The following is a 25,065-nucleotide window of genomic DNA, read 5'->3' as shown; positions in this document are numbered from 1 at the left end:
GTCCAGAACAGCACGTTGATGTTCTGAATGCACGTATATGGTTTTTGTCTCACTATGTTCCATCATGCTGAAAGCTGGATTCTGCTGTTGCTCGCTAGATGTCCCTCCTTGGACCAATGCTGCTGTTTGCTTGAGAGACTCAATATATCTTGGGTATTGGTCTGGACACCCCCGGCCTCTAAATATATTCTCTTGAGTATGTCTTGCGGTGCAGTTGTTGCTGTGTGAGCCAGCGTATCAAACATATTTGGATGCATTTTGTGTATTATTGGAGGAGGTAACGCTGCTTTGTCCACAGTGTTTTCTGTTGCGAGTGGTTGTATTGTAGGTAACACACTGTGTCTGTTCTCAGTAGCAGATAAATTAGGATCATCATTTTGTTCCAGAGAGACAACTCTTTCTCTTTCTGGACACTCTATGACTTCCAGTGGTGGACCATTGGCTGGTGACTGCTGCTGGAAGATTGGGCTTGTTATAATCTGGTGCAATGGGCACGTCATGACTGGTGTAGATGAAATCCGTCCTATACCAGTATTCATTCATAGCTTCGGCAATATGAGATGATCGGCTGTCAGACATGTGTAACCAAGCACTGTCAGGGGTTTATGTGGGTTACCTTTATGCTACTGGGGGTAGTAGACGTTGCTAAGGTTCTTCACCTTGGTAGTTGGGAGACACCACCTCAATCACCGAAGAGAGAAGCTCAGTCAGATACAACTGCTTTGGTTTTATTTTAGATGACCGTAATCAACATTTACAAGATACTGTAACAACCTTACGATGTTCACAAAATATGCCAGATTCAGGTACTACACCCCGTAACCTATACATGAAATCTCACTCCAGTGTCAGTAATACAGTTAACTTGACTGATCTCTATGGTAGAGGGTCCCTCATTGGAATATCAAGGCATGTTAGACAGGTAACAATCACAACAAACATTACACTCTCTAAAGCACGTGCATATAAATGCAGTTCCTGAGGGGCCCCACCTGTGCACCGGTTTGGTGTCTGTCTTTCAAGAACATATGACAGTCATGGGCTCATTCAGTCTCCAGAACAGGAACTGAGAATAATAGGGGTATTATCCCTTTGCAAGATGAGAATATTTTCCTAACAACTGGCGGCAGTGGTTTCTTACCAGTTGTCTCCCGCTGTAACAGCGCTTCTCCATCCCTTCTATGCCAGCCGCACCTCCCAGCTCCCAGCGTCTCTTCTCCTCCATCCCAACTCTTCACTCACGCCTGCTGGACCTCGGGCATCTCCTCACACATGCAGCCGTCCTCTCCACCTTGCCCTTTCCACTTGTCACTCAGCACCTGCCCCTGCCTATTCGCACCCTTCTGTGCTCGGCCTGGAGGGAGGGTGCTGCCTTCTGGGTCCTGTCGCCCCTCCGCTTGCCTCCCCGTGTTGGTGTTGCCTGGCAACCAGGTCACAGTCAAAGCTCCTACACTGGGCCACTTACAGTGTCCTCTCTTTATCCTATAAATCATTGCACCACAAGATTGGGGCACTCCCAGCTATGGGGTGTCACACATATTTGGCTTTTTGACTCTGTTCAGGAGTCTGTAGGACTTGTTACCCTGAGAATCTCTCACCCGATCCGTGGGGATTACTGCAGCCAGACGGTGCGGTTTTTCCTCCGCTCTCCCCAGGATGTGTCTTTTTATATACATTTATTTATGTTTTACTCATCAATGTCACAAACCAGCAATTTTTTTTTATTGTTGTTATTATTATAATTTTAGTTATAAGGTGCTACAAGTGTTTTAGAGCCGTACAGAGGAACAGTACAGGGAGACAAAACTTAGCATTACAGTAAATAAATAACACAAATCAAGTACAGGTAAAAAGAGCACCACAGTTCAATACACATTACAGCTTAAATGTGAGGAATTGATTACCATACTACTGGAGGCTAGTGGCCAAAGATGGTCTTTGACAGCAGGAGGGAAGATGGCCCTGCTCTGAAGAAGGGGTAACAGATTACATGAGGTGCAAGCAAGTAGGAGGTGGCTTGATAGCAGGATGTAAGCAGGCAGAGATGGTCAAGGCATGAGGCAGGGAGTCGGAGGACCAGCCTCAAGATAAGGTTATGCAGCCTAGGGGTATGCTTTTGAGGAATAGGTGAGTTTTCAGTGCCTGAAAAGCTTTGAAGCTTTGCAAGGTCAGGGAGTGTCTAATATAGTGAAGGAGTGCGTTCCACTGAAGGGGTGCAGCACGGGCAAAGTCCTGAACTCTAGCGTGGGAAGAAGATAGGGTGGAGGAGAGATGACAGTTGTTGGCTGACCGTAGAGGGCGGGAGGGTATATGAATAGAGATAAGGTTGGAGATACATGGAGCAATGGCATGAGAGATGGCCCTGTATGTGAGTGTGAGGTGTTTGAAGAGGATTATGTAGGGGAATGGGAGCCAGTGCAGATTTGTTTAAGGGGAGTGGCAGAAGTGGAGCAGAAGATAAGCTTGGCTGCAGAGGTAAGGACAGAATGGATAGGAGCCAGTTAGGAGCGAGCGAGGCCGCAGAGGAGAACATTGCAGTAGTCGAGCCGTGAGATGACCAGTGAGTGGATGATAAGTTTAGTTGCACTCTGGAAGAGAAAAGGCCTGATGCGAGCAATGTTGCGTAACAGGAACCAACAAGAATGGGACAGAGCTTGGATGTGGGGTGAGGAGAGAGTCAAGAGTGACACCCAGGCAGCAGAGTTGGAGATGATGGTGTTGTTAATAGTGATAGAGATATTAGTTGGGGGTGTAACTCTAGATGGGGGGGAAAGATAATGAGTTCAGTTATGTCCATATTGAACTTCAGAGAGCACTCAGACATCCGGGAGGAGATGGCGGAGAGGCAGTTGGGTACTTGTGTATTTTGGCGGCGCCCATCGCATCGCATACCATAACGCATACGATGGTATGCGATGCGACGCGATATCGTACGATAGTGCACGATGGCATACAATTTTCAAATTGTATGCCATTGTACATGGCATACAATGCCATACGATGCGATGCGATTAAACAATGTATAAGCACCCTAATGGGTGCTTATACAATGTTAAGCACCCTAATGGGTGCTTACAATGTTAAATGCACCCCCACGCCACCCCCCCACTATAAACGTGAACCCGAAGCGTGGCGAGCGCAGCGAGCCCGCGAGGGGCGGCGGTACGCGTCCTATGACCTTTTCATACCCCCACTATCCACGTCGGCGTGGAGTTGAGAATAGAATAGTGTGGCGAGCCACCGAGCCCGAAGCGTGGCGAGCGCAGCGGATACCTGTGAAGCCCGCGAAGGGACGCGTTTACCTGTGAAGGTATCCGCGTCCCCTCGCGGGGCTCGCTGCGCTCGCCACACTATTCTATTCTCAACTCCACGCCGACGTGGATAGTGGGGGTATGAAAAGGTCGTAGGACGCGTACCGCCGCCCCTCGCGGGCTCGCTGCGCTCACCACACTTCGGGTTCACGTTTATAGTGGGGGGGTGGCGTGGGGGTGCATTTAACATTGTAAGCACCCATTAGGGTGCTCAAAAGCACCCTTTAGGGTGCTTATACGATTTTTTATCGTATAGGGGGTCAAAATCGCGTCGCATCGCATGCCATCGGGTACATGGCATGCAATGCGATGCGATACGTTCATCGTACGATGGACATCGGGGGCGCCGCCAAAATACACAAGTACCGGCAGTTGGAAACCTGAGAGAGAGCAGTGGGGGACAGGTCAGGAGAGGAGAGGTATATTTGTGTGTCATTCAGAATAGAGGTGGTATTGGAAGCCAAAAGAGTTAATGAGTGCACCAAGGGAAGAGGTGTACAGGGAGAACAGATGGGTGCCAAGGACAGAACCCTGAGGGACACAGACAGGAAGGTGGTGCCAGAGGCAGAGACTGCAAAGGAACGGTTGGTGAGGTAAGAGGTAAACCAATCAAGGACAATGCCAGAGAGGCCAATGTTTTGAGTGTGTGGAGGAGGAGAGGGTCATCCACAGTGTCAAAGGCAGCAGAGAGGTCCAGAAGGATAAGCCGAAAGAAGTGGCCCCTGGATTTGGCTGACAGCAGTTCATTGGTGACTTTCACCAGGGCGGTCTCAGTGGAGTAGAGTCGGTGAAAGCCAGATTGAAGGGGAGCAAGGATAGAGTGCATTCACTATTAAATATTTGATGTATTGAATGTTTGGTTTGTTTTATAAATGTATGCTCACTGTAATGTTCGGATAACATTTCTTACTTTTATGGCTATAGTAAAACTTGACAAAGGTTGTACTGTAATTAAAATCTTGTTCCTCTGCCTTATCAATATGTTTTAGTTGTGACATGTTCTGTCATGTCTGTGTGGCAGTTGAGTACATTTTATTTCTTTTACCTGTTATCGACCAGTTAGATGTGCCCTATCCTAGTTAGAAAAGATGGACCTGAAAATGTTTGTGTGCAGACCCAACTCACTTTCCAACCCACATACCAGTCACTTCTTTTTGTTTATTCTGTTAGCCCAGAAACCTGCTTGTGTTACTCCATTTTACTTTTATGTTCATATGTAAATGTATACATTGCAGGCTGAAAAGGCAGAGGGGTTCATCAATCTTCCTGATTTCATCATAAACCCTGCAACTGAATGCAAGAAAAAACAGTAAGTAGAAGAACAGCTTGTATTCATTTTATTTTGTTTTGTACATGTAGCTTTTCTAACAACAGAAATCCCATCACACAGGTTTCTAGGCCTAGACATTTATCATCATCCTTTGGAGGACTCCTGATCATAATCAAATCTTTTCTTGATAACATGGCTGGAAATATGCTTACCAAAAGACCTGCCTCATATTATGGCATGGAAATACTCCATAGCATGTGAATTGTAATTATACATTACCATCTTACTTTGTATATATTCTTCAGCAAAAAATACATAGTTAGATCTATACTGTGTATACCACATATCCATCACACCACCTCATGTGCTGTTCTCAACATAACATCACATGCCCCAATGGACCTCCTCGTTCCTGGCCCCCACTAACTATTGGCTCCTTCTGCTGTCTGGATTAGGGTGCCCTGTGACCTATGTGCATGGTTTAGTGGAAGCCATATGATGCAGGTGCCAATCTGTCAGTGTCTTCCCTTCAGCCACCCGTGTCTGGAGCACCATTCTACATCCTTAGATAAAACCTAGAGTCATATGAAGCTTAAGCAGTCTGTAGGGCTGCCACCGTCAGACTAGAACATAGCTGAGAATAACAAACATTCATTGTCACATTGTTCTATATATATTGGCCATCTCCCGACGGAAGATATGGCTGCAGGGCCCTATTCAATGCTGTCTTCCCCGAAAATATTTAACAGGGTATCTCGGCAGAACGAGCCCGACTTCACAAGCAGTCAGGCTCGTTCTGCCGAGAACGTCCGGGAAGTGACAAGCTCCCGGCTGCAGCTCACCTCTTGCCGGCCGCAGCTCACGGCCACGCCCCCTTCTCATTCCACTGCAGGCGGGACATTGAATCCTAAGAAAGAAATTTGCGTGCAGAGGCCGTCTCTCTAACCCAGATGGAAAAATAAGGGGAGAGAACGTGCCCCTGTAAACGCAAAAGACAGGCGCTAGAAGGATGGGTTATCTCGTGTAGCTGCTCACACCAGTGGGGGTGGTCATTCCCCCAGAGGAAAATATGGAAGAAATATGGAAGAAGAAAATGGATTGGTGGAGCGCTGAATCAATGAAAGAATCAAGTCCTAATCAATTATAATGTAAATGTATAACAATTTATTTCATGAATAAGATTACATAAATTACACAAAAGAAATGAAAATAAAAATAAAAATAAGTAAAAATGTATAGCTAAAACATCTATTGATGGTATATTGCACTAGATATAAAACAACCCCTATACTTGGGGCCTGGATACTTGGGAAGAAATGCAGTCACACTTGTTCCTATATATAACTCCCTTGGTAGACAGTTTTTGACAAAAATGAGATGTTAACTGGTTTTAGTGGGTGTCCATAAACCTGTTGGATAGCCCGATGTTGTGAGTCACTTCGTGAGCATGGATGTTGTTTACTCACGGCAAGACCGGCTCCAGAATGAACAGGTGGTGGTGTCCCTTGAGTGTCCAGTGGGCAATGTTGTTGTAGAGGGAGTTGGTCCAAGTGGTAGGTGGAAGATTTTTGTAATCCAAGTTAGTATCCACAAGTATATCCAGGGGTAAACCTGACGCGTTTCGTCATCCACGGATGACTTTATCAAAGGTGTGACTTGGTGGATGGAGTTTCAGATATTTATACCATCAAACAGGAAGTACAACTTTGACCTCCAAACAAAGTGCTACCCTATTGGTCATTGTAAAAAAACATATAAAAACATATAATAAGCAATTTAAAATATAAACTCTAATGCAGGATACAGGAGGCAGTCTGTATCTCTTAAAATGAGACAAGTCATTTATTAATATGAGAAGAACGGAGTGAATACATATAATAAAACACACACAGTGGGGCAGCATCCTGCGTGGCATTTCCGGGTGCTGGAACGCAAAATCGCGTCACACTTCCGGTAAATGGAACGCAGGGTGCATACAGCCTATGCAAAAGGTGGTTCTGGGTGAGAGATTCATTCACAAAATGAAACAACCCTCGTTAGAGTTGTGGGCTGTGTTTGGACATTTTTTGCCCTTACAAATGTACAGACGCAGCGGCTATAGTGTCTGTGTGCCGCGCGTCTGACATTACTTCCGGTGTCAGTGACACACATTCACAGAAAACGGAAGTTCTAGTTTCTAGCGTGGTTACACATAATATAGGGGAAAGAGGAGAGAGTCTGCGCCATTTTGGAAAGGTCCGCTAGGTTTATAATAGCAATATATGATATCATACAAAACGGGATTCAGTGCAGCAGGAGCATTATATTTGTTATTATATATTCTTATCATGAGAGAAGAGATATAGCGAGAAGTGGATACATTTTCGGTGTATACATATTTCAGCATAAAATAGTGGCTTTGAGAAAAATATATATATATATAGATAAATAACATCATATGGATAAAATAATAAATGAAATAATGAATAAATCATTTTTGAAAAGTAAATAATATGGATATAGAGATAATAAATAATAATTATGAGAAATACACGTGAATATAAATGAAATAATAAATAAATAATAAATTAATCAATAATAAAGAATATTCAAATCAGAATACAAATAAATAAAAATACAACAGAAAAAGGGAGGGGGGAGGTGGGGGGAGGAGAAGGGGGAATTGGACAGAAAGAGCAGGGGAGGGGGGGGGGGGGGGGAAGGGGGAGCCAGAGAAACACTGGGGGGATATCTTGAAAAACATTGCTTGGTATCAATACATATGATTTTATGGAAGGGGCATCCTTTTAAACCCGGGACATATAGGTTAGAAGAGGTAGAGACATCATTTAGTCGGGAAGGTTGCTTCCAAAAGGTAATCGTACATTATATCACACTATGTGGAGATCAGCATAGGGGTTGTGAAGAGTATAATTTTTTGCGGTGGTATATTATGTTTTTGTTTATTTAGTTTGTGGATTATTATAGACAGACGATTAGTTCGACTTGGTCATTTAGACCTTCTGGGTGGATAGAATTCATGGTGTGCATCCAATACACTTCCTGGCGAGCTAATCTGGTAAAGCGGTCGCCCCCTCTTTTTGTGTTTTTTATGTGCTCTAATCCTATGATTTTTAGACACTGCGGATTACTGTTATGATGTGTCAGATAGTGTCTGGAGACACTGTGATCCCTTTTTTTGTTTATAATGTTCCTTCTATGTTCGAGGAAGCGGGTTTTGAGAGCTCTGGTGGTGCGACCTATGTATTTCAGGTCGCACGAACATGTCAGCATATAGATCACAAACATTGTGTCGCAATTGATAAAAGACTTGATTTTGTACACTTTTTTCTCCGATGTCAATATTTGTTGTTGTTTGTTCTGTATATGCTGGCATGTAATGCATCTTGTTTTGTTGCACTTATAGCAACCCAAAATCGAATCGGACATGACATTAAGCCAGTTGGTATTTGTTGGGGTGTCTTCCTTATAGAAACTAGGTGATAAGAAGTTTTTTATTGTTTTATTCTTCTTGAAAATAAAATTCGGTTTAGCAGGCAGATGTTCTCTGAGGATGGGGTCACATCTGATTAAATTGTAATTTTTATTGATTATTTTCCTAATTTCTGTGGATTCGCTATTATATGTGGAGATGAAGGAAAATTCCTTATTGTCCTTCCCTCCGTCTTTCAAATTCTTATTGTTCTTATCTTTGGGAATAAGTAATTGGGCCCTGTCTAGTTTTCCAGCCTCATTTCGTGCCTTTATGATTAAATGCTCAGGGTATCCTTGTTCTAAAAAGGCCGTTGACATACCTGGGCTTTGTTCATGGAAGGAGTTTAGATCGGAACAATTCCTGCGTAATCGCAGGAATTGGCCACGTGGTATATTTTCTTTCCAGGGGGGGTAGTGCGCGCTTTTATAATGTAAGTATGAATTGGTATTAACTTCCTTGTTGTAATTGGATGTTTGAATCTGATTATTAATAATTTTTAGTGTCAAATCTAAATAATTAATTTGGGTGGTGTGATAAGAATGGGTGAACTGTAAATTAAAAGTGTTATTATTCAAAAACGTGACAAAAGAAAGTGCAGATTGTGCATCCCCATCCCAAATGAAGAACAAATCATCTATATAACGGCCATAGAGGACCAGGTTCGACCCGTGCCCGCCCCCCCACACGAGTTGGTCTTCGACCATACCCATGTAGAGGTTGGCGTAGCTCGGGGCAAACCTGGTCCCCATGGCCGTCCCCATCACCTGTAAATAATAAGAATTATTAAACAGAAAGTAGTTGTGTTGTAGAATAAATAATATTGAATCCAACAGAAAAGTGATGTGTGAATCACTGAGGTCCCCATCTCTGTTCAGTTGATTTTTAATAGCTGTAAGACCTTGATTGTGTGGAATGTTCGTATAAAGACTTGAGACGTCAAGTGTGAGAAAGGCATAGCCCTCCCTCCACTTGACGTCATGTATCAGTTTAAGGTAATGTTGAGTGTCTTTGATGTGGGACCTCAGTGATTGTACCCGTGACTGTAAAAAAGAATCTACATAAGAAGACAAATTAGCTGTGAGGGAGTGAATACCAGAAATTATAGGGCGTCCGGGGGGTGATGTGAGGGATTTGTGAATCTTGGGCAAATGATAATAAGTGGGGGTGATGGGGTGATCTGTAAGTATAAATTTAAATTCTTCTTTTGTAATAATATTGTTTTCTAGTGCTTTTCTTAAATGAGTTTTTAGAGATTCGTTAAACATTAGAGTGGGGTCTTTGGTTAGTTTAGTATAATGTGTGGTATTGGACAGTTGTCTATTAGCCTCCATGAGGTAGTCTGTGGTATCCTGAATAACTACCCCTCCCCCTTTGTCTGCTTCCTTTATAATGATTTTAGAGTCTTTTTGCAGATTCTTTAGAGCTACCCGTTCGTCTTTCTGAAGATTATCTTTCTTGTGAAGTTTCTTATTATTGTTATGGCATAGGGTTTTAAAGTCTTCCATTGTTACCTTATAAAAGGTATCTATTGCTGTACCCTTAGATTTTATGGGGTAAAATTCAGATCTTTTGCGGAAGATTTTACGGTCTCTGTCTAGGTCAAAAATGAGGCTGGTTTTTTGATGGTCATTTTCATTTAGGAGGTCCTCAAGTTCTTGTAGAGCAATATTATCCTCTTGATCTAGTACAATAGGTATAGTTTGTTCATTAGAATTTTGAATAGATTTATTGGCGAAGTATTTTTTGCGGCACAACGTCCTAATATATCTATTAAGTTCCACAAATAGCATGAATAGATTAGGGGGAGTGGAGGGAGAAAACTTCAGGCCTTTTTCCAGGATTTTTATTTCCCCCTCAGTCAGGGCCCTGGATGAAAGGTTGAATATTTTTCTATTTTTATTGTTATGAGATTTGTTATCTCTTTTTATTTTCTTAAGCTGAAGCTTTCTTCCTCCTCTTCCTCCTCTATATCTAAATTTCTTCTTTTTTTGTTTGGGTTTCTGGCATTTGGGTCCCTGTCCCATCTTGTCTCCCTTTGGTTGTATCTTTGAAGAGTTTGGTCTAAAAAAGGCCCTGTTGGGTTTGTATTTTGTGTTTCTTTTGTTCTGAGTTTTGGTCTCGCTCCTGAATTAGAGCCCTGTCTGGGTGTTAGATCGTTAGATGAGGGGTTGAACTTATTGCCCGGTGATCTATAATCATCCCTATTCTCCTGTCTCAAGGGGGGTCTAAATCTGTTGTTCCTGTCATATTGAGGTCTATTTTGATATCTCTCTTTTTGGTGGGAAAATACAGGTTGGTCTCTTATTCTTTCGAAATGAGAATTTTTTCTATACGCCCTTATGTCTCCACCCCTGTAGTCCTCGATATCCCTCTGAAACTTTTTGCATTTTGCTTCCATCAGAATATTCTCAAATTTTAATAGTTTGTCTGTGAGTGAATCATCTCTCTCCTTGTATTCTTTAGTGTTAGCAGATTTATCTAATTTTTTCTTTAGAGTGTCAATTTCTCCCTCTATCATTTTTGCTTTTTTATGTCTATATTCCACCACAAGTTCCATCATTGATAAGGAACATTTATCAAGCAATGCATTCCATTTATTTTGGAATTCCTCATCACTCTGGAAGACCGATGGTTTGCTGAGTCTCAGACCTCTGGGTATAATTTTTTGGTCAATGTATTTTTGTAGATTGGTACCATCCAACCAGTGTCTGGTCTCCAGCTTCATCAGATCTTCCAGAGTGTTAAAATCATCCTTTAAATCATTTTCAACATGTAAAATCCTCTCATTGGGTTTATCCCATTTAGAGAGATATGACTGCCTCCTGTTTATTCTTTCATTGAAGTTCACAAAACAGCCCATCCTAGCTGCCCGTTAGGACCAAACAAAAAACAAAGAAAGAAATTTGCGTGCAGAGGCCGTCTCTCGGGACATTGAATCCTGCCTGCTATTTTTCGGTTGAGCAGACCAAGAATGGAAAAGGTCACGGCTGTCAGGTCAGATCGACAGCCGTGGCCCATGATTGAATACCCTCCTTAATCTATGAAATGTCCTTGATATTTTAACTAAACAAATATCACAGCATTAGTTCATTTGTGCATATTCTGTGTGCAATAATGTGTCAGGATTTATATTGTATATTTCATATAGAGAGATCTCTATTTATCTAGTTCTCTATTATGTTTGGAAAATGAAACACAACATCAATATATTAAGATTTGCCAATGGATCATGTAGGTTGGTTCCTGTTCTATTCAATTCAGACGAAGAGCTAATAGCTTGGAACCTATAATCATATAGAGATTAATTCAGTAATGACCCATGTTCCAGTGCTTTGCTGGAGAATAAGGTTGTAATCACTTCCTTTTATTTAAGAGGCACACTGCATAGGAATCACTGATTTTCCTTGAGGCGCCTCTTTTTGGAGGTTATCGCATACCCAAAGGCTAATCGACATGTTCTATATTACATGGTAGAAAGCTTTACTTTCTGGTGCTAGGTAGTACCATCTTGCACAATACTGTTCTATAGGGGATCTCCGAGTCCTTTCCCTCTTCACATCTCTCACTAGTCATGCTTAATTATGGTCTATTGTTTAAACCAATTTTAGAAGAAAGCTTCTGCCTGTTTTAATAAAGATCCCATTCGTCAAGAAAATATCTGTTCAATATTAAATTCAAGAAAAATTCAGATTTTCATTCAGTGACAAAAAGTAAAAATAGTTTATGTTCTCAATAAATCAAGAATAAGGGTTAAGACCAAAGCACCAAACTGTTATCTGCGATAACGGATTTTATGCACCATAGGTCTGTCAGCAGCTGACATGCCTGCTAACGGTAGAGTAGGCTATGATATGTCTATTTGAGGGCCAGATGTATCAAGCTTCAAAAGTGATAAAATGGAGAGTGATAAACAACTAGCCAATCAGCTCCTACCTGACATTTTTTAAACCCAGCCTGTGACATATCAGGTAGAAGCTGATCAGGTGGTTTATCACTCTCCATTTTATCACTTTCGAAGCTTAATACATATGGCCCTCAGTGTGAAGAGGTATGGGAGATCGGTATCCTTACATAGAGGAAATTCATGAAGAGGTCACCATTCTGACATCTCAGGGTTTCCTATTCTCTGTGGAAAGTCTAAGGTTCAACATATGTGCATCAGTTAAGTGTCCAAGAACTGTAAACAAATTTGTAAAACCAAGAAAATGACTTTGTACCATCTCAGAAGTAGGAGAAAGCCGTAACTACATTTTTCATTAAGTGAATTTCATTAAAGAGTAAGTCTACTGTAGATTGTCCCAGATACTTTTCTGCTCCCAGTGTCAGAAGGGCCCACCAGGGTAAATCAGTGCTAGGGGCCCCACATTTAGGGGTGTTACCAGCCATCACATTGGTTTGCCTAACCACCTAGTAAATACAAATACTGCTGCTAGTGCATGTATGATAATGTATCAGAATAATAACAACAAAGCATTGTACTATGTACAGTAAGTAGTACAGAGGCTGCGCCTTTTCTTGCATGTGACAAGATAAATGATACAGTAGATTTTTTTTTCTATGTGTATTTTAAGGTTGTTTAAGCAGTCTGTCACACTACAAGAAAACCTTATAAAATAGTTATATGGTCGCTGACCATCAAATTATTTTTCTCAGTCTAAACCAACTTTCTTCTTTCCGCCGCTGATCGATGAATACGAGGCTGGCGCTAATGTCATGTGACGTCCCCCGTCCTCCCCGAGCAGGCAACGCCATGCCTGCGTTCCCAGGGGAATGCACAAAGTTTTTATGGGACGCCTATAAAAGCTGGTTGTCCCCCTGCTCCAGCCGCCTATCTTCCCCCACCTGCCATCTCTAAAGCTAACGGTTTGCACATGCGCATAAACCAAATTCGACCCACTACAAGTGAGTCTGAATTGGCCCCTTAGTGTCAAGTTGCAGCAACTAAGGCTAACGGGATACTAGCAGGTATAAAAAGGGGCATGGAAGCTAGGGATGACACTGTAATTATGCCACTTTACAAGGATAACTTGAGTGAGAAGGCATTCAGCAAAACAAAGAATCAAAGAAAATTTGTAAAGGGGTAATCAAAAAGAAAAATGAAGAGCGTATAGCCAATGAGTGCAAAACCAATCCCAAGTTTTTCAAATACATCAATAGTAAACGAATAATTAAAGAGAACATGGGCCCATTAACCAATATAAACGGTAATAGCTGTACACAGGATAAGGGAAAAGCAGAATTGTGAAATTAATTTTTCTCATCAGTGTTTTCTAGCGAAGAGCAGACAGTGGACCGTACAGGTACTACAAATGGGACAAGCAACCCAGATCTTAAAATCACTTTTACGACAGATGAGATAGCATTACAGCTCAGCAAAATCAAAACAAACAAATCCCAAGGCCCATACGGGATTCATCCTAGGGTACTAATGGAATTAAGGGAGGAATTAGCAACACCACTGTATTATGTTTTTGAGAACTCATTATCATCTGGTAAGGTACCAAAAGACTGGAGAATAATGGAGGTAGTACCAATATTCAAAAAAGGAAAAAGGAATGATCCAGCTAACTACAGACCTGTGTGCTTAACATCCATAGTGGGTAAATTATTTGAGGGATTTTTAAGGGATGGTATCCAAAAATGTTCACAGGCTAATCAGTATTAACCAACATGGGTTTGTGAAGAATCGTTCATGCCAAACAAATTTACTAAGCTTTTATGAAGATGTTAGTAACAACCTTGATAATGGACATGCAGTAGACGTGGTCTTCCTAGATTTTGATAAGGCTTTTGACCCAGTTCCGCATAAGAGGTTGATAAATAAAATGGAAAGGGGAAAGTATTTGTAGATGGGTAAGGAACTGGCTAAGTAATAGAGAACAGAGAGTGGTTGTAAACGGCGCAGTATCAAATATGATACCAGTACTAAGTGGAGTGCCGCAGGGGTTGGTGCTGGGGCCCCTTTTGTTTAATATATTTAATTATGATATTGGGGTGGGTATACTCAGCAATGTTTCCATCTTTGCTGATGACACAAAACTGAGCAGAGTAATTAGATCAACCGAGGATGTCTCCATGCTTCAGAGCGATCTTAATAAATTGGACTAGTGTGAGCAAAAAAGTGAAAAGTGAGGTTCAATGTGGTTAAATGCAAGGTTATGCATCTTGGGAAACATAATTAAAGTGCTAGCTATAACCTAAGCGGGGAGGCACTGAGTAATACAGAACTTAAAAAGGACCTAGGAGTCCAAATAGATAACAAACTGGGGTGTAGTGCTCAATGTCATATAGCAACAATTAAGGCAAACAGGATAATAGCATGTATAAAAGGGGTATGTAGACTAGGAACTCAAATGTAATTATGCCACTGTACAAAGCATTGGTTAGACCACATCTAGAATATGGAGTACAATTCTGGGCCCTGCACTATAAAAAGGACATCATAGATCTGGAAAAAGTCCAAAGAAGAGCGACCATAGCTAATTATGGAGAATTTAAGCTATGAAGATAGATTGAACCATTTAGGATTGTTTACTCTAGAAAAGAGATGTTTAAGGGGGGACATGCTTAACATGTACAAATATATCAGGGGTCAATATAAGGAACTGTCAGACGCCATTTTTGCTGTATCAAAAGTTTAGATTAGAGGAAAGAAGATTTCGTACCATTAGAATTTTTTTTTTTTTTACAGTACAGGCATCCAAACTATGGAACTCTCTTCGGGAGACACAATAAATACATTTAAAATAAGGGACACAAACAATAATCATAATCTGTCCTTAAACATATCAGTATACATTATGTATAACAAGGGATGAAGCTAATACACCAAAGTTGAACTGGATGGACGTGAGTCTTTATAAGATAAGCACTAGATAAGCCTCATCTGGAATTCGGAGTGCAGTTCAGGGCCCCACACTACAAAAAGGACATTTTAGGACTGGAAAAAATTCAGCGAAAGGCAGCCAAGCTAAAGAAAGGGATGGCGTCCTTGAGCTATGAGGACAGATTAGCCACATTGGGACTATTTAAGATTGAGAAAAGATGTTTAGGAGGAAACATTAAGGGGCAATATAAGGAACTATCAGGAGCCCACTTTACACCAAGGTAGGTGACCAGGACAGGTAGGCATCTTTTTACACTAGAGGAAAGGAGATTATGGGACCCTCCAAAGGAAAGGCTTTTTTATGGTTCGGGCAGTAAAGGTATTGAGCTCTCTGCCAGCGGAGGTGGTGTTGACATACATAACAAACTCATTTAAGCTAAGTCTAGTTTTTATTGGATAACAACATTCATGGTTATAACCATAACTATATGGTTTTGTAGAGGGATTAGGGGGCACATTAATGTAAGTAGTCCGTTATCCTCGATGGACGTATGTGCATCTTTGTTCAAACTTACTTACTATGTATGTATGTTTGTACCTTGCTCAAGGGTAATAGCAAGTTCCTGTTCTGCTATATCAGCGTGCATGATGGTGAATGATCGATGAAATATACTTTTGCCAATGATGGGAGAGAAACAGATTTATTTATTATTACTTATTAACCATTTCTTATACACTTCAACAACTTCCATTTCCCTCCATTGATGACCAAGCATATTTTCCCCCCAAAGGTGCACCGCCCCTAGCTCCGGTTAAGCCCTTTTCCCAGGTTCTGATTTTCCCATGGGCCAGTCAGTCAGTCCAAAAAAAGGGATGACCATCAGTTGGTGAAACCATTGATCGTAATCATTGCACACAGTAGTTAGTTACCATTGATAGCAACTAAATGGATGGTCATCCCTCATTCACCACTCTGAACGGTCTTTCAGCCTCGGGAGCCACCCACCCATAGAGGGCGCCCATCTCTAATAGGAGGCATAATGGAACTTGGCTGTGAACAAAAAGCCATGGCCATTTCCCTCATAAAACTTGCATACAGCGTCAGTCACATTGCATTGCGAATAAGAATCAGTCAAAAAAGATGCTAAAAGAACGGGACATCGTCCACCTAGAAGGGTTGTGTTTCGCAAAAAGGGGAGTTTAAGAACAGCTATTAACTGGAGGACTCTGCACAGCAATCAGAAGTCCTCATTTTACATGTTCACAGATTAGCAATCAAGTTGAAAGTGTTTTTTTTTTATGCATGTATTTTTATCAACAGTGCTCTGAAGATCAGTCACCCGAAGACAAAGACATTTTATTTTGCTGCTGAGAACAGAGACGAAATGAACAAGTAAGTGCCAGTAACTGCTTTATGAAAATACAATAGTTGGAATTAAAGTGCTATTTACACTGGCTGACATCTCAAACTGTATACATTTTTGGATAGATAGCGAACATTTTGGCTGAGCACCTGTTGCAGCAGGCCTTTGTATTCTGTGGTTGCCTATCTGTTCTAAACCTGGTCCTTCTAGTACAGTATGTCATCAACTCACACCTTTTGGTGTTTTTCTCCAATGAGATTCTATATGCCAATATGAAAAGGGTTGCAGATCCCTAGGGCCAGATGTATCACGCTTCAAAAGTGATAAAAATGGAGAGTGATAAATAACCAGCCAATCAGCTCCTACCTGTCATTTTTCAAACCCCGCCTGTAGCATGTCAGGTAGGAGCTGATTGGCTGGCTGTTTATCACTCTCCATTTTATCACTTTTTAAAGCTTGATACATCAGGCCCTTGATTCTCTAAAATGTCCTCAACAAATAAGCTGGTATATAAACCCCACCCAAACAGTCTTTTTTGAGAGTCTCGCTATACAAGGTTGTTGCAACAATAGAGAAGTATAGTTGCCCATCCTATTAGACAAAATGGTAAGATCCAGTCATCTTAACCTACAATGTTTGCCTATTATGTTTCCACATATCTCTCCATCTCTCCAGTGTTAGGGCTTACAATTCTAGTACAAAAAGACTTTTGATTCTGGGTCTCTTTCCATTAGCATGAGACATTATTCTTACAGACCCTCACTTGCTTGGGATCTACAGATGGATGGCTTCTAGGAATCAAGTGGTTTGTTTAGAATTGTACAGATTTCTTTTTTTTTTTCTGCACAGTGTACTTGTGTGTCGATATACAGTATAGTTTTTTTGCATACTGTTGATTTTCCTCTCTGTACAGAGCAGGTAAGATTAAGCTAATAAAGGCTCTGGCTAGTGGTATAGGCCATGGTACTATCACTGCAGGGTATTGTTGCTGTCCGACAGCACCTGGGTGTGGCTTCCTCCCTGTTATCGCACTGGGCATAATCTATGTATAGTAAGGGAGTGATTTCAAGACTGTGGCACAATTAGATGTATGAATTGTTGCGATCGCGGCCGAATATTGACAATCCACGGCCATTTACGTGGACATGCCCCCTTTTCGCCGATCGCCAGCTGGGACATTGAATCTGCGGTCGAACAAAACGAAAACGGGACAGGGTCACGGCTGTCGGGACAGTTTGACAGTCGTGACCCATCTATATCATTGATTGTGAGCTACGGGTAGTTCAAGGGAAATTGCTAATGATATGCAGCATATTGTGAATCCCCTCGGTACCATGCGAGGGGATGTATACGTGAACACAGCACATCTCTGCGCATGCGGCCAAAGAGGAAAGAAACCATTTGATGGTCACTGCAAATTGAATGATTTAGTAATAAAAATAATTCTATACTGAATTTTATTGCCGTCGCTGTTAGCTGAAGACGGGCGGCCGCTGACGTCATGCGACATCAGCCACCCACTCCAAGCAGGCATTGCTGCTTCTACAGTAGAATACCCTGTGTTTTTATGGGGATGCCAATAAAATGCTGGTTGTTCCCCTGCTACCGCCCCCTGCATGCCCCAGGCCCTCCCTCCCCGCAGCGACGGGCTCGGCGAGTGTGCAACTCGACAAAGCCATTTGCTGCTGGGTTTTGCACATGCGCAGAAATGCGCATGCACAAACCCCGACCATTGGGGCTGAGGTTGAATGTGAGTGACCTGAGTACATGTGATCATATCCACTTGGGTCAGGGTAATGGCCTGCACATAATATGAATGCTTTTCTGTCTCAATTTTGCTAGAAATATAAAATGGTATGTATCTAACAGAGGCCACAACAACGTATTTAATGCTTTTCCTGTATCATTTCACTTTTTTTTTCTTTTTTAGATGGCTAAATAAACTAGGACTTGCTGTAATTACACCACAAGTGGAGGATGAAAAAGACGGTAAACTTGTGTGATAACCCGAATGTTTTTGCCATGGTCGCTACATGACTGATTGCACATCTCACCTGCACCCGACACTTTATATAACTTAACTTCAAGAGCCATTGCCTAAAACTGTCTGCCCCAACAATCCCTATATACTGCATATATCAGGGTCTTAGAGCTTAGTTTATTATCAAGTGAAAAGTGAAACAGTATGGTGCTCAGTGGAACTTGGCATGAAAACAGTAGACTCCACTTTTTATCCAGATAGGTTAACCCCTTCCCGACATTTGACGTACATTTACGTCATGGCCGGGATGTACTTCCCGACGCATGGCATAAATGTACGTCATGACTTTAAACTGTCACCGCGTCTATAGACGCGGTGACAGAGGGACGATGGCTGCTGTCCCTGACAGCAGACATCTTCCCTCGTAGCCCAGGGGGGGGGCAGCGATGCCCCCCCCCCATCGGCGATCGCTGCGATTGGCTGTTCAAATGTGAACAGCCAATTGCAGTGTTTTCTGTGTTCTGTGTATAATTTTGTCTCTGCTGCCCCCTAGTGTCCAAAAAAATTAAAAGGAGGTTGAAATAATGATGGTAAAATAAAGTACACATATGGTCTTTGTTAGTTATTAACTATTTTGAGTGGTATGATTATTTGTCTCACAAGCAGAAAATTTTACATTTTGCAAATTGCAAAATGTTCAATTTTTTTACGACATTTTGGTATTTTTCACAAAAAAAAACAGACTGTATCGACCAAAATTTACCACTAACTTGAAGTACAATGTGTCACGAGAAAACAATCTCAAAATCACTGGGATAAGTAAAAGCAATAAAAAGTTATCCCCACATAAAGTGATACATGTCAGATTTGAAAAAAAGGGCTCTGTCAGGAAGGCAAAAACAGGCTGCGGCTGTAAGGGGTTAATTAATGTCACAAAGGAAGAGGATGTATTAAGTCTTCTAAATACTCTAAAGAGTGAAGGAGTTGCCATGAGCTACCACCTTCTGGTTGGCATGCATCAAGAACATTCTATGCAATAATATAATTATTGTAATGCTTGATATGGGCAATTTCTCCACTTGGCTGTTGCTCTACTCTGTAGAAGGCTTAATAAATCACCCACACAATGTGATTGCCAAAGAGTTTGGCAACTAAGAAAGTAGATAAAAAATTACTTTGTTTTGTTTTTATTTAAATTAACCTTTGGAAACAAAGTCATTCTTGTCTACATTACCTATGGTCCTCCCTCCTTAAAAGCTGCAGTCATAGGTGTAAGATACTGTACAAGGCTAGCATTTAAAAATGTTGTGAATTCTTATAAAAATTGCATGCTATTGCTTATTATATGTTGATTCTAAAAGTTTATTTAACTCATTTTCTGCCATTGGTTTCTTCCCAATACTTGTTGTGTGTTTGGCTGGAACATTCCATTGTCAGTACCCATGTGGGATGAGTGGATATGTGGTTGACCTCCTGTGGCTCCTTCTGTGCGATTTTGAGCATCTGCTTGAATCTGTGAAAGCTGTACACTGGCTTAACTTATGCAGAGATATAAGTGGGCCCAGACAGTAGCTATTTTGCATATGTGTAAAAAGTGCTCCTGTGTGAGTGACTTCCGCTTGTTATCAAGTCAAGTTCCATTGCGCTGGTTTAAAACCAGTTCCTGTGCATTTAATGTTGCCGCCTGGTGTGTCTAGTGCATGGTCAGTGGCTTTTCACTGCATCTGCGTATATATATATATATATATATATATATATATATATATATATATATATATATATATATATATATATATATATATATATATACATATGTATGTGGAACATCACCATGAAATGAGCCAGCATACCTCCACTGGAAGAAGAGATTAGTGTTGGCTTTTGACCTAGCTGGATTCGAGCAGCATCACCTGTGAGATGTCCATCTGCATGTCTTTTCAGTCTCAGCGAACAGGTAGTCTTTCCTGGTAGCTGCCATAATAAGGTGTACAGGCCTAAACCAATGGTAAAAAGAGTAGCTCTTTTAGAGATATTTTGCTCTGGCAATTGAGTTGAGGCTTCTATAGTTTCATGCCATAGCTGGTACCTACCATATCACTGAAAGTGGGCAAGGAACAGGGCACATCCAGATTAAATCTCTTAGCTGCATTAATGTGAGGTTGTTGTCTATGAAGACACTAAAGGGAAGAGTGGCCACAAGATGGAGAAGCATTTTTTGTCTTAGCTTAGGGTGTCACTCATATGCCTAAGGTCTGAGGCAGGGCTGGGCAATTGCGGCCCTCCAGATGTTGATGAACTACACATCCCAGGATGCTTTGCTATGTGGCCATGCTGAAACTGATGCAAGGCATGCTGGGATGTGTAGTTCATCAACATCTGGAGGGCCGCAATTGCCCAGCCCTGGTCTGAGGCTTCCAATTGCTCAATAGAAAGAAGACTATGATTGTGATGCGTTATTAAGAGAACTGTGGTTTAAAAAACACTTAAAAGTGATAAAGGCATGTAGAGCTGTTGGGTCATTGCTGTGATGGGGGCACAGCAAGTCCTGTGGACATATAATGATATTAATGATGTTTGGTAAAATAACTTTCTTTTAGCTTGTGCTCTAAAGGGTCATGGCAAAAACTGATGCTACATGTAGCCTTAAACTCCACTCCAGGTATAACCTGGTTCAAATTATAAGTGTCTCAAAGATCTATTTTGGTATAAAGATTACAGTGGCAAACGCAGGATTTTTAGAGAGGGGTTTCCAAATGTAATCCAAAATCTCCCACTCTGTAGCGCATTGGAGTAAATAGTCTGGGGGAGAGGTAACAGCCCTGAAAATTTGTAATGTTATACACTGGATACTGTATGGAATACAGTATTAATATTTAAAAGTACAGACTGTCTATAGTATAGGCTGTTTCAAACATTTAAATAAGATAAGTGGTCAGAAAAAGGTTAAACATATCATAATAAATGAATAACTAAATACAGAAACATAATAGAACCAGTACTGCACTTTCTAAACTCACTGTCTCCCACTTCATGGTAAGGCCCCTGTCTCTTTCAGATAGCAGCTACTCTCTGGTCCATTGCGATGTTTGAGGGCTCAGATCCACAAACACAGTAAATGTGGTAGAAGCTGGTATACTAGGCATGTGCAGCAGCTCTGCTCTGTCCCTTACACTGCATGATGTGGAGGCAGCTCTACTGATCATATTATATACCGGTGCTATTGTTGTAAAAATTTAAGGCACTTGACAAGAGGAGGGGGTTTCCGGGCAACTAGACCCCCCCCTGTGTTTGACTATGCATAATCATTCCATCCACGTGCTATGTGAGTTTCAGACCTCCAGTCTTTTTGCAAACTGTTCCTTGATACAAATCACAGTCTGTATTATTTCCATGTGTAACAATAGAGATGGCATTTTCATTTCTAGTATTATGACATAATGTGATGTGATATCCAATTTTGCCTTTTAATTGATTTCAAGTTTACAAACTTAACATAAAATCAACAAATGTACCACAGTTTAGTAGGTATTCCCCTAATACGTATACAGGTTGAGTATACCTTATCCAAATATTTGTTATCCAAATTATTCCGAAAACCATACTGTACATTCCAGAAAGTGAAAAAAAGTTTTTTGCTAAAAACTTACTGGGGACATTTGTACCAGTACTACTGAGGACAGGATATGTAACTGGCACTAAATATGTGCCAGAAAATGATTGCTTGGCATTCAAATTCAGTGACTGATATAGTACACAAATTTTGTTTCATGTTTTGAAACCTTGTTTTATGCACAAATAAAATATATTTTCTGAAATACGGAATAATCCGTTGTCCAAAAGTCTCCTGGTCCCGAGCATTTTGGATAAGGGATACACAACATGACCCTACTACTAAGCCAGCTTGTGTGAGTTCTAAGAGAGGAACCCCAACGTAGAGAAAGAGCGTTGCTGGTTGTAAGAAGTGTCGGACTGTGCTGTGAAGGGTCCACTGCGAGAGTACATTGGTAAGGGCCCATTTGCAGCATTGTGTCTCCAAAGAGCTTATAGGCCCACCACTACAGAGGTGTGGCTAAAAATTAGTAAGTGCATGGTCTGAGCCCTTTGATAAATATATATATAGTAAATACTGATAGTGCATGCAATGTACCAGATTAATTGCACTACAGAAAATACACCATAGTCCTGTACAGAATAAGGTAACCTATGAAAAAAGTGTAATTCAAGTGCAAAGAACCTGATTCTTAGAGGAGGAGGGCCACAGGCAGTGGGGTCCACCAGGGGTTTACCTTGCACCCCTGTGGGCCAGTCCAACCCTGGTGGTAAGAATTGGTGTATATTTATTAAAACATATTTTTAGACTGCTAATACAGAATATGTTCTCCTTTGTTACTCTTCCAGAGTGCTGGAGTGAAAGTGATCACGAAGAACAGGACACCACAGCAGAACCTCCTTCCTTTGTATGTACTGCAAAACAGAAATTCTCTTATATTATATAAATATAAACGGTACTTTCCTAGAACGGCCACAATCGTTAGTAGTGTACCTTAACTTAAGGTACACGATTACTAACGCAATGGACCCGATTTCCTTTAAAATCAGGTCCATTTTGCCGGCAAAGTCAAAATCGCGTCGGTCGCGTGCACTAACATGTGATGGACGCGATTAACAACATTTTACATAGCAAACAATGGGAAATGGGCCATTTCTCATTGTATATGCCCCCATCATGGCTATTAATTAATGCCCCCCCATTGTGAACGGCACCCCACGATTGACACCAACCCGAAGCGTGGCGAGCGGCGGCGGTACGCGTCCTCCGACCTTTTCATACCCCTACTATCCACGTCGGCGTGGAGTTGAGAATATAAAGTGCCCGAAGCGTGGCGAGCGGACGGGTATACCTGTGAAGTTATGCGCGTCCCCTCGCGGGGCTCGCCACGCTTCGGGCTTGGTGGCTCGCTGCGCACGCCACACTTTATATTCTCAACTCCACGCCAACGTGGATAGTAGGGACCCTATTCACATTTGAATCAATGTAAAAATCGGGTCCATCGCGTCGGTCGCATCGCATGCGATTTTTCCGACCCGATCAAAATCGGTGTGGCCGTTCTAGGAAACAAGTACCATATAAATGTATGAATTTGCATTTCGTTGGATGAAAAGGACAGAAACATAATTGTAGAGAAGACAGGGCTGTCCATGTGTAATATACAGGTAAGTTTATCTTAGCTTTCTAGTGGCAGTCAGGTAAGTATCTCTCAATTTTGATGGTAGCATTCAGGTGTCACTCTAACCTTAATTAGTGTCTTCTCGTTCTCTTTACAGAGTAGAGGTTCTTTGTAGATTTTACATAAACAATTTATTAAATTACAACAAATTCTATGGCACAAATTACAATTCACAAATTATAAATAAACCTTGACAAACAAAATACATTTATCCAAGTGGAGCTCTTTCATGCTGGTGATGTACCTATTTTGGTTTTGCAGGCCTATTTAGCCGTATCCAAATGGTTTATTACATGGTACCTTTGTTAATACTGTCAGTGGGAAAACAGTTAACAAGTGCTAAAACAGTTAATAGCTGCTTTGAGCTTGGCAAAAAAAAAAGTAACAAATACATTTGCAATCAAATATATAACTCTTTCTCTTGGAACACTAACAATTACAGTGTCTATACTATACCAGTGTCTCAATAAACCCTTTTACTTCTGCAGTCTTATTTAGATGTCAGCTGTGTAGAAACCCTTTCTCTAGTTTTAGTCTTCTTTAACTTATAAGAGTTCGTCTGCGGAGTGAAAACTATGCTGACTCCTTTGGTAAAGAACTTTGTTAACCACAGAAAGTTAATCTTTTGAAGTAATATCCACATATATATATATATATATATATATATATATATATATATATATATATATATATATATATATATATATATATATATATATATATATATATATATATATATATATACTATACACCTTTGTAATCCTTATAGATGTTCCTGAAGAACTGCATTGTTTATTATATAAATAGCTATTTCTAATTGTCCCTTTATATTTGTAAAAGAACTATACATTTAAGCTTAAATGTTTCAGATGAATACATCCCTGTTGAATTGTCTTCCTTTGTGCACAGGCATAGAAGTCTTTCCAGTAGTCAATAAATAAACAATTTCTATTGTTAATTTTGCCTCTGCTTAGTGATAGTTGTTAGCTGTAGTTGACTCTTTATGAATGTAGCTCACAATGTCTTTACTTAAGCCTGAAATTGTAGCTGGATTGCAATTTACCTATAAAGAGTATACATTGCTCAATAAAGTCTAAGCTTTGCTTCCAAACTGGCTTTGTATAGACTGAGTAACCATGTGACATGGTTATGAACAGTCTCTCTGTACTATCTTTTAGTCTATTAAGGCTGGCTAGTTGAGTTGCATGTAAAGAAGTTCAAATTATAAAGGCATCCGGGAATTCCCTGCCAGTCCTTCCAGCAGTCAATTACCTCTAGGCTTCATCTCCATAGCCGCCCTCCACCAGCCTCCTTACACTGCATCGCTGTTGCAGGGTCTCACTGGGAGGCTGTTACATCACTTACAGTTAGGCCGCACCTCCTGTCAGCTCTGTCTGGCAGTCTCTCCTCAGACCACACTTCACACCTTGTGTGTCTGTAGGTGCTGGCTTCCTCACCCACCTCTCCTTCACAATCTCCACAGGGAGGCTGTCTCACACCATCTGGCTCATAGGCGCTGATTCCGTGGGTGCTCAGGGGCCTGAGCACCCACGGAAAATCTTAAGCACCAACCAGACCCGCCGTCCGTCGAGTCAGCTGGTGGCTGGCCG

The 25,065-nt window shown here is 41.2% G+C and overlaps 1 protein-coding gene across 5 annotated transcripts in view; it reads left to right on the top strand.

Moving 5' to 3' along the window:
- IPCEF1 (interaction protein for cytohesin exchange factors 1) overlaps nt 1–25,065 on the top strand; it is a 155,559-nt gene that overhangs the window by 119,246 nt on the left and 11,248 nt on the right. For all 5 annotated transcript variants that reach the window (XM_083176302.1, XM_083176303.1, XM_083176307.1 and 2 more), the window contains 4 exons: nt 4,547–4,620; nt 16,204–16,275; nt 18,177–18,235; nt 22,626–22,684. In XM_083176302.1, coding sequence (XP_083032428.1) covers nt 4,547–4,620; nt 16,204–16,275; nt 18,177–18,235; nt 22,626–22,684 — 264 coding nt within the window. The remainder of the gene's footprint in view (nt 1–4,546; nt 4,621–16,203; nt 16,276–18,176; nt 18,236–22,625; nt 22,685–25,065) is intronic.

The sequence above is a fragment of the Crinia signifera genome, chromosome 3, assembly GCF_055691185.1.
Source record: "Crinia signifera chromosome 3, ASM5569118v1, whole genome shotgun sequence".
Taxonomy (NCBI): Eukaryota; Metazoa; Chordata; class Amphibia; order Anura; family Myobatrachidae; genus Crinia; species Crinia signifera.
This window is presented reverse-complemented; position numbering and strand designations above follow the sequence as displayed.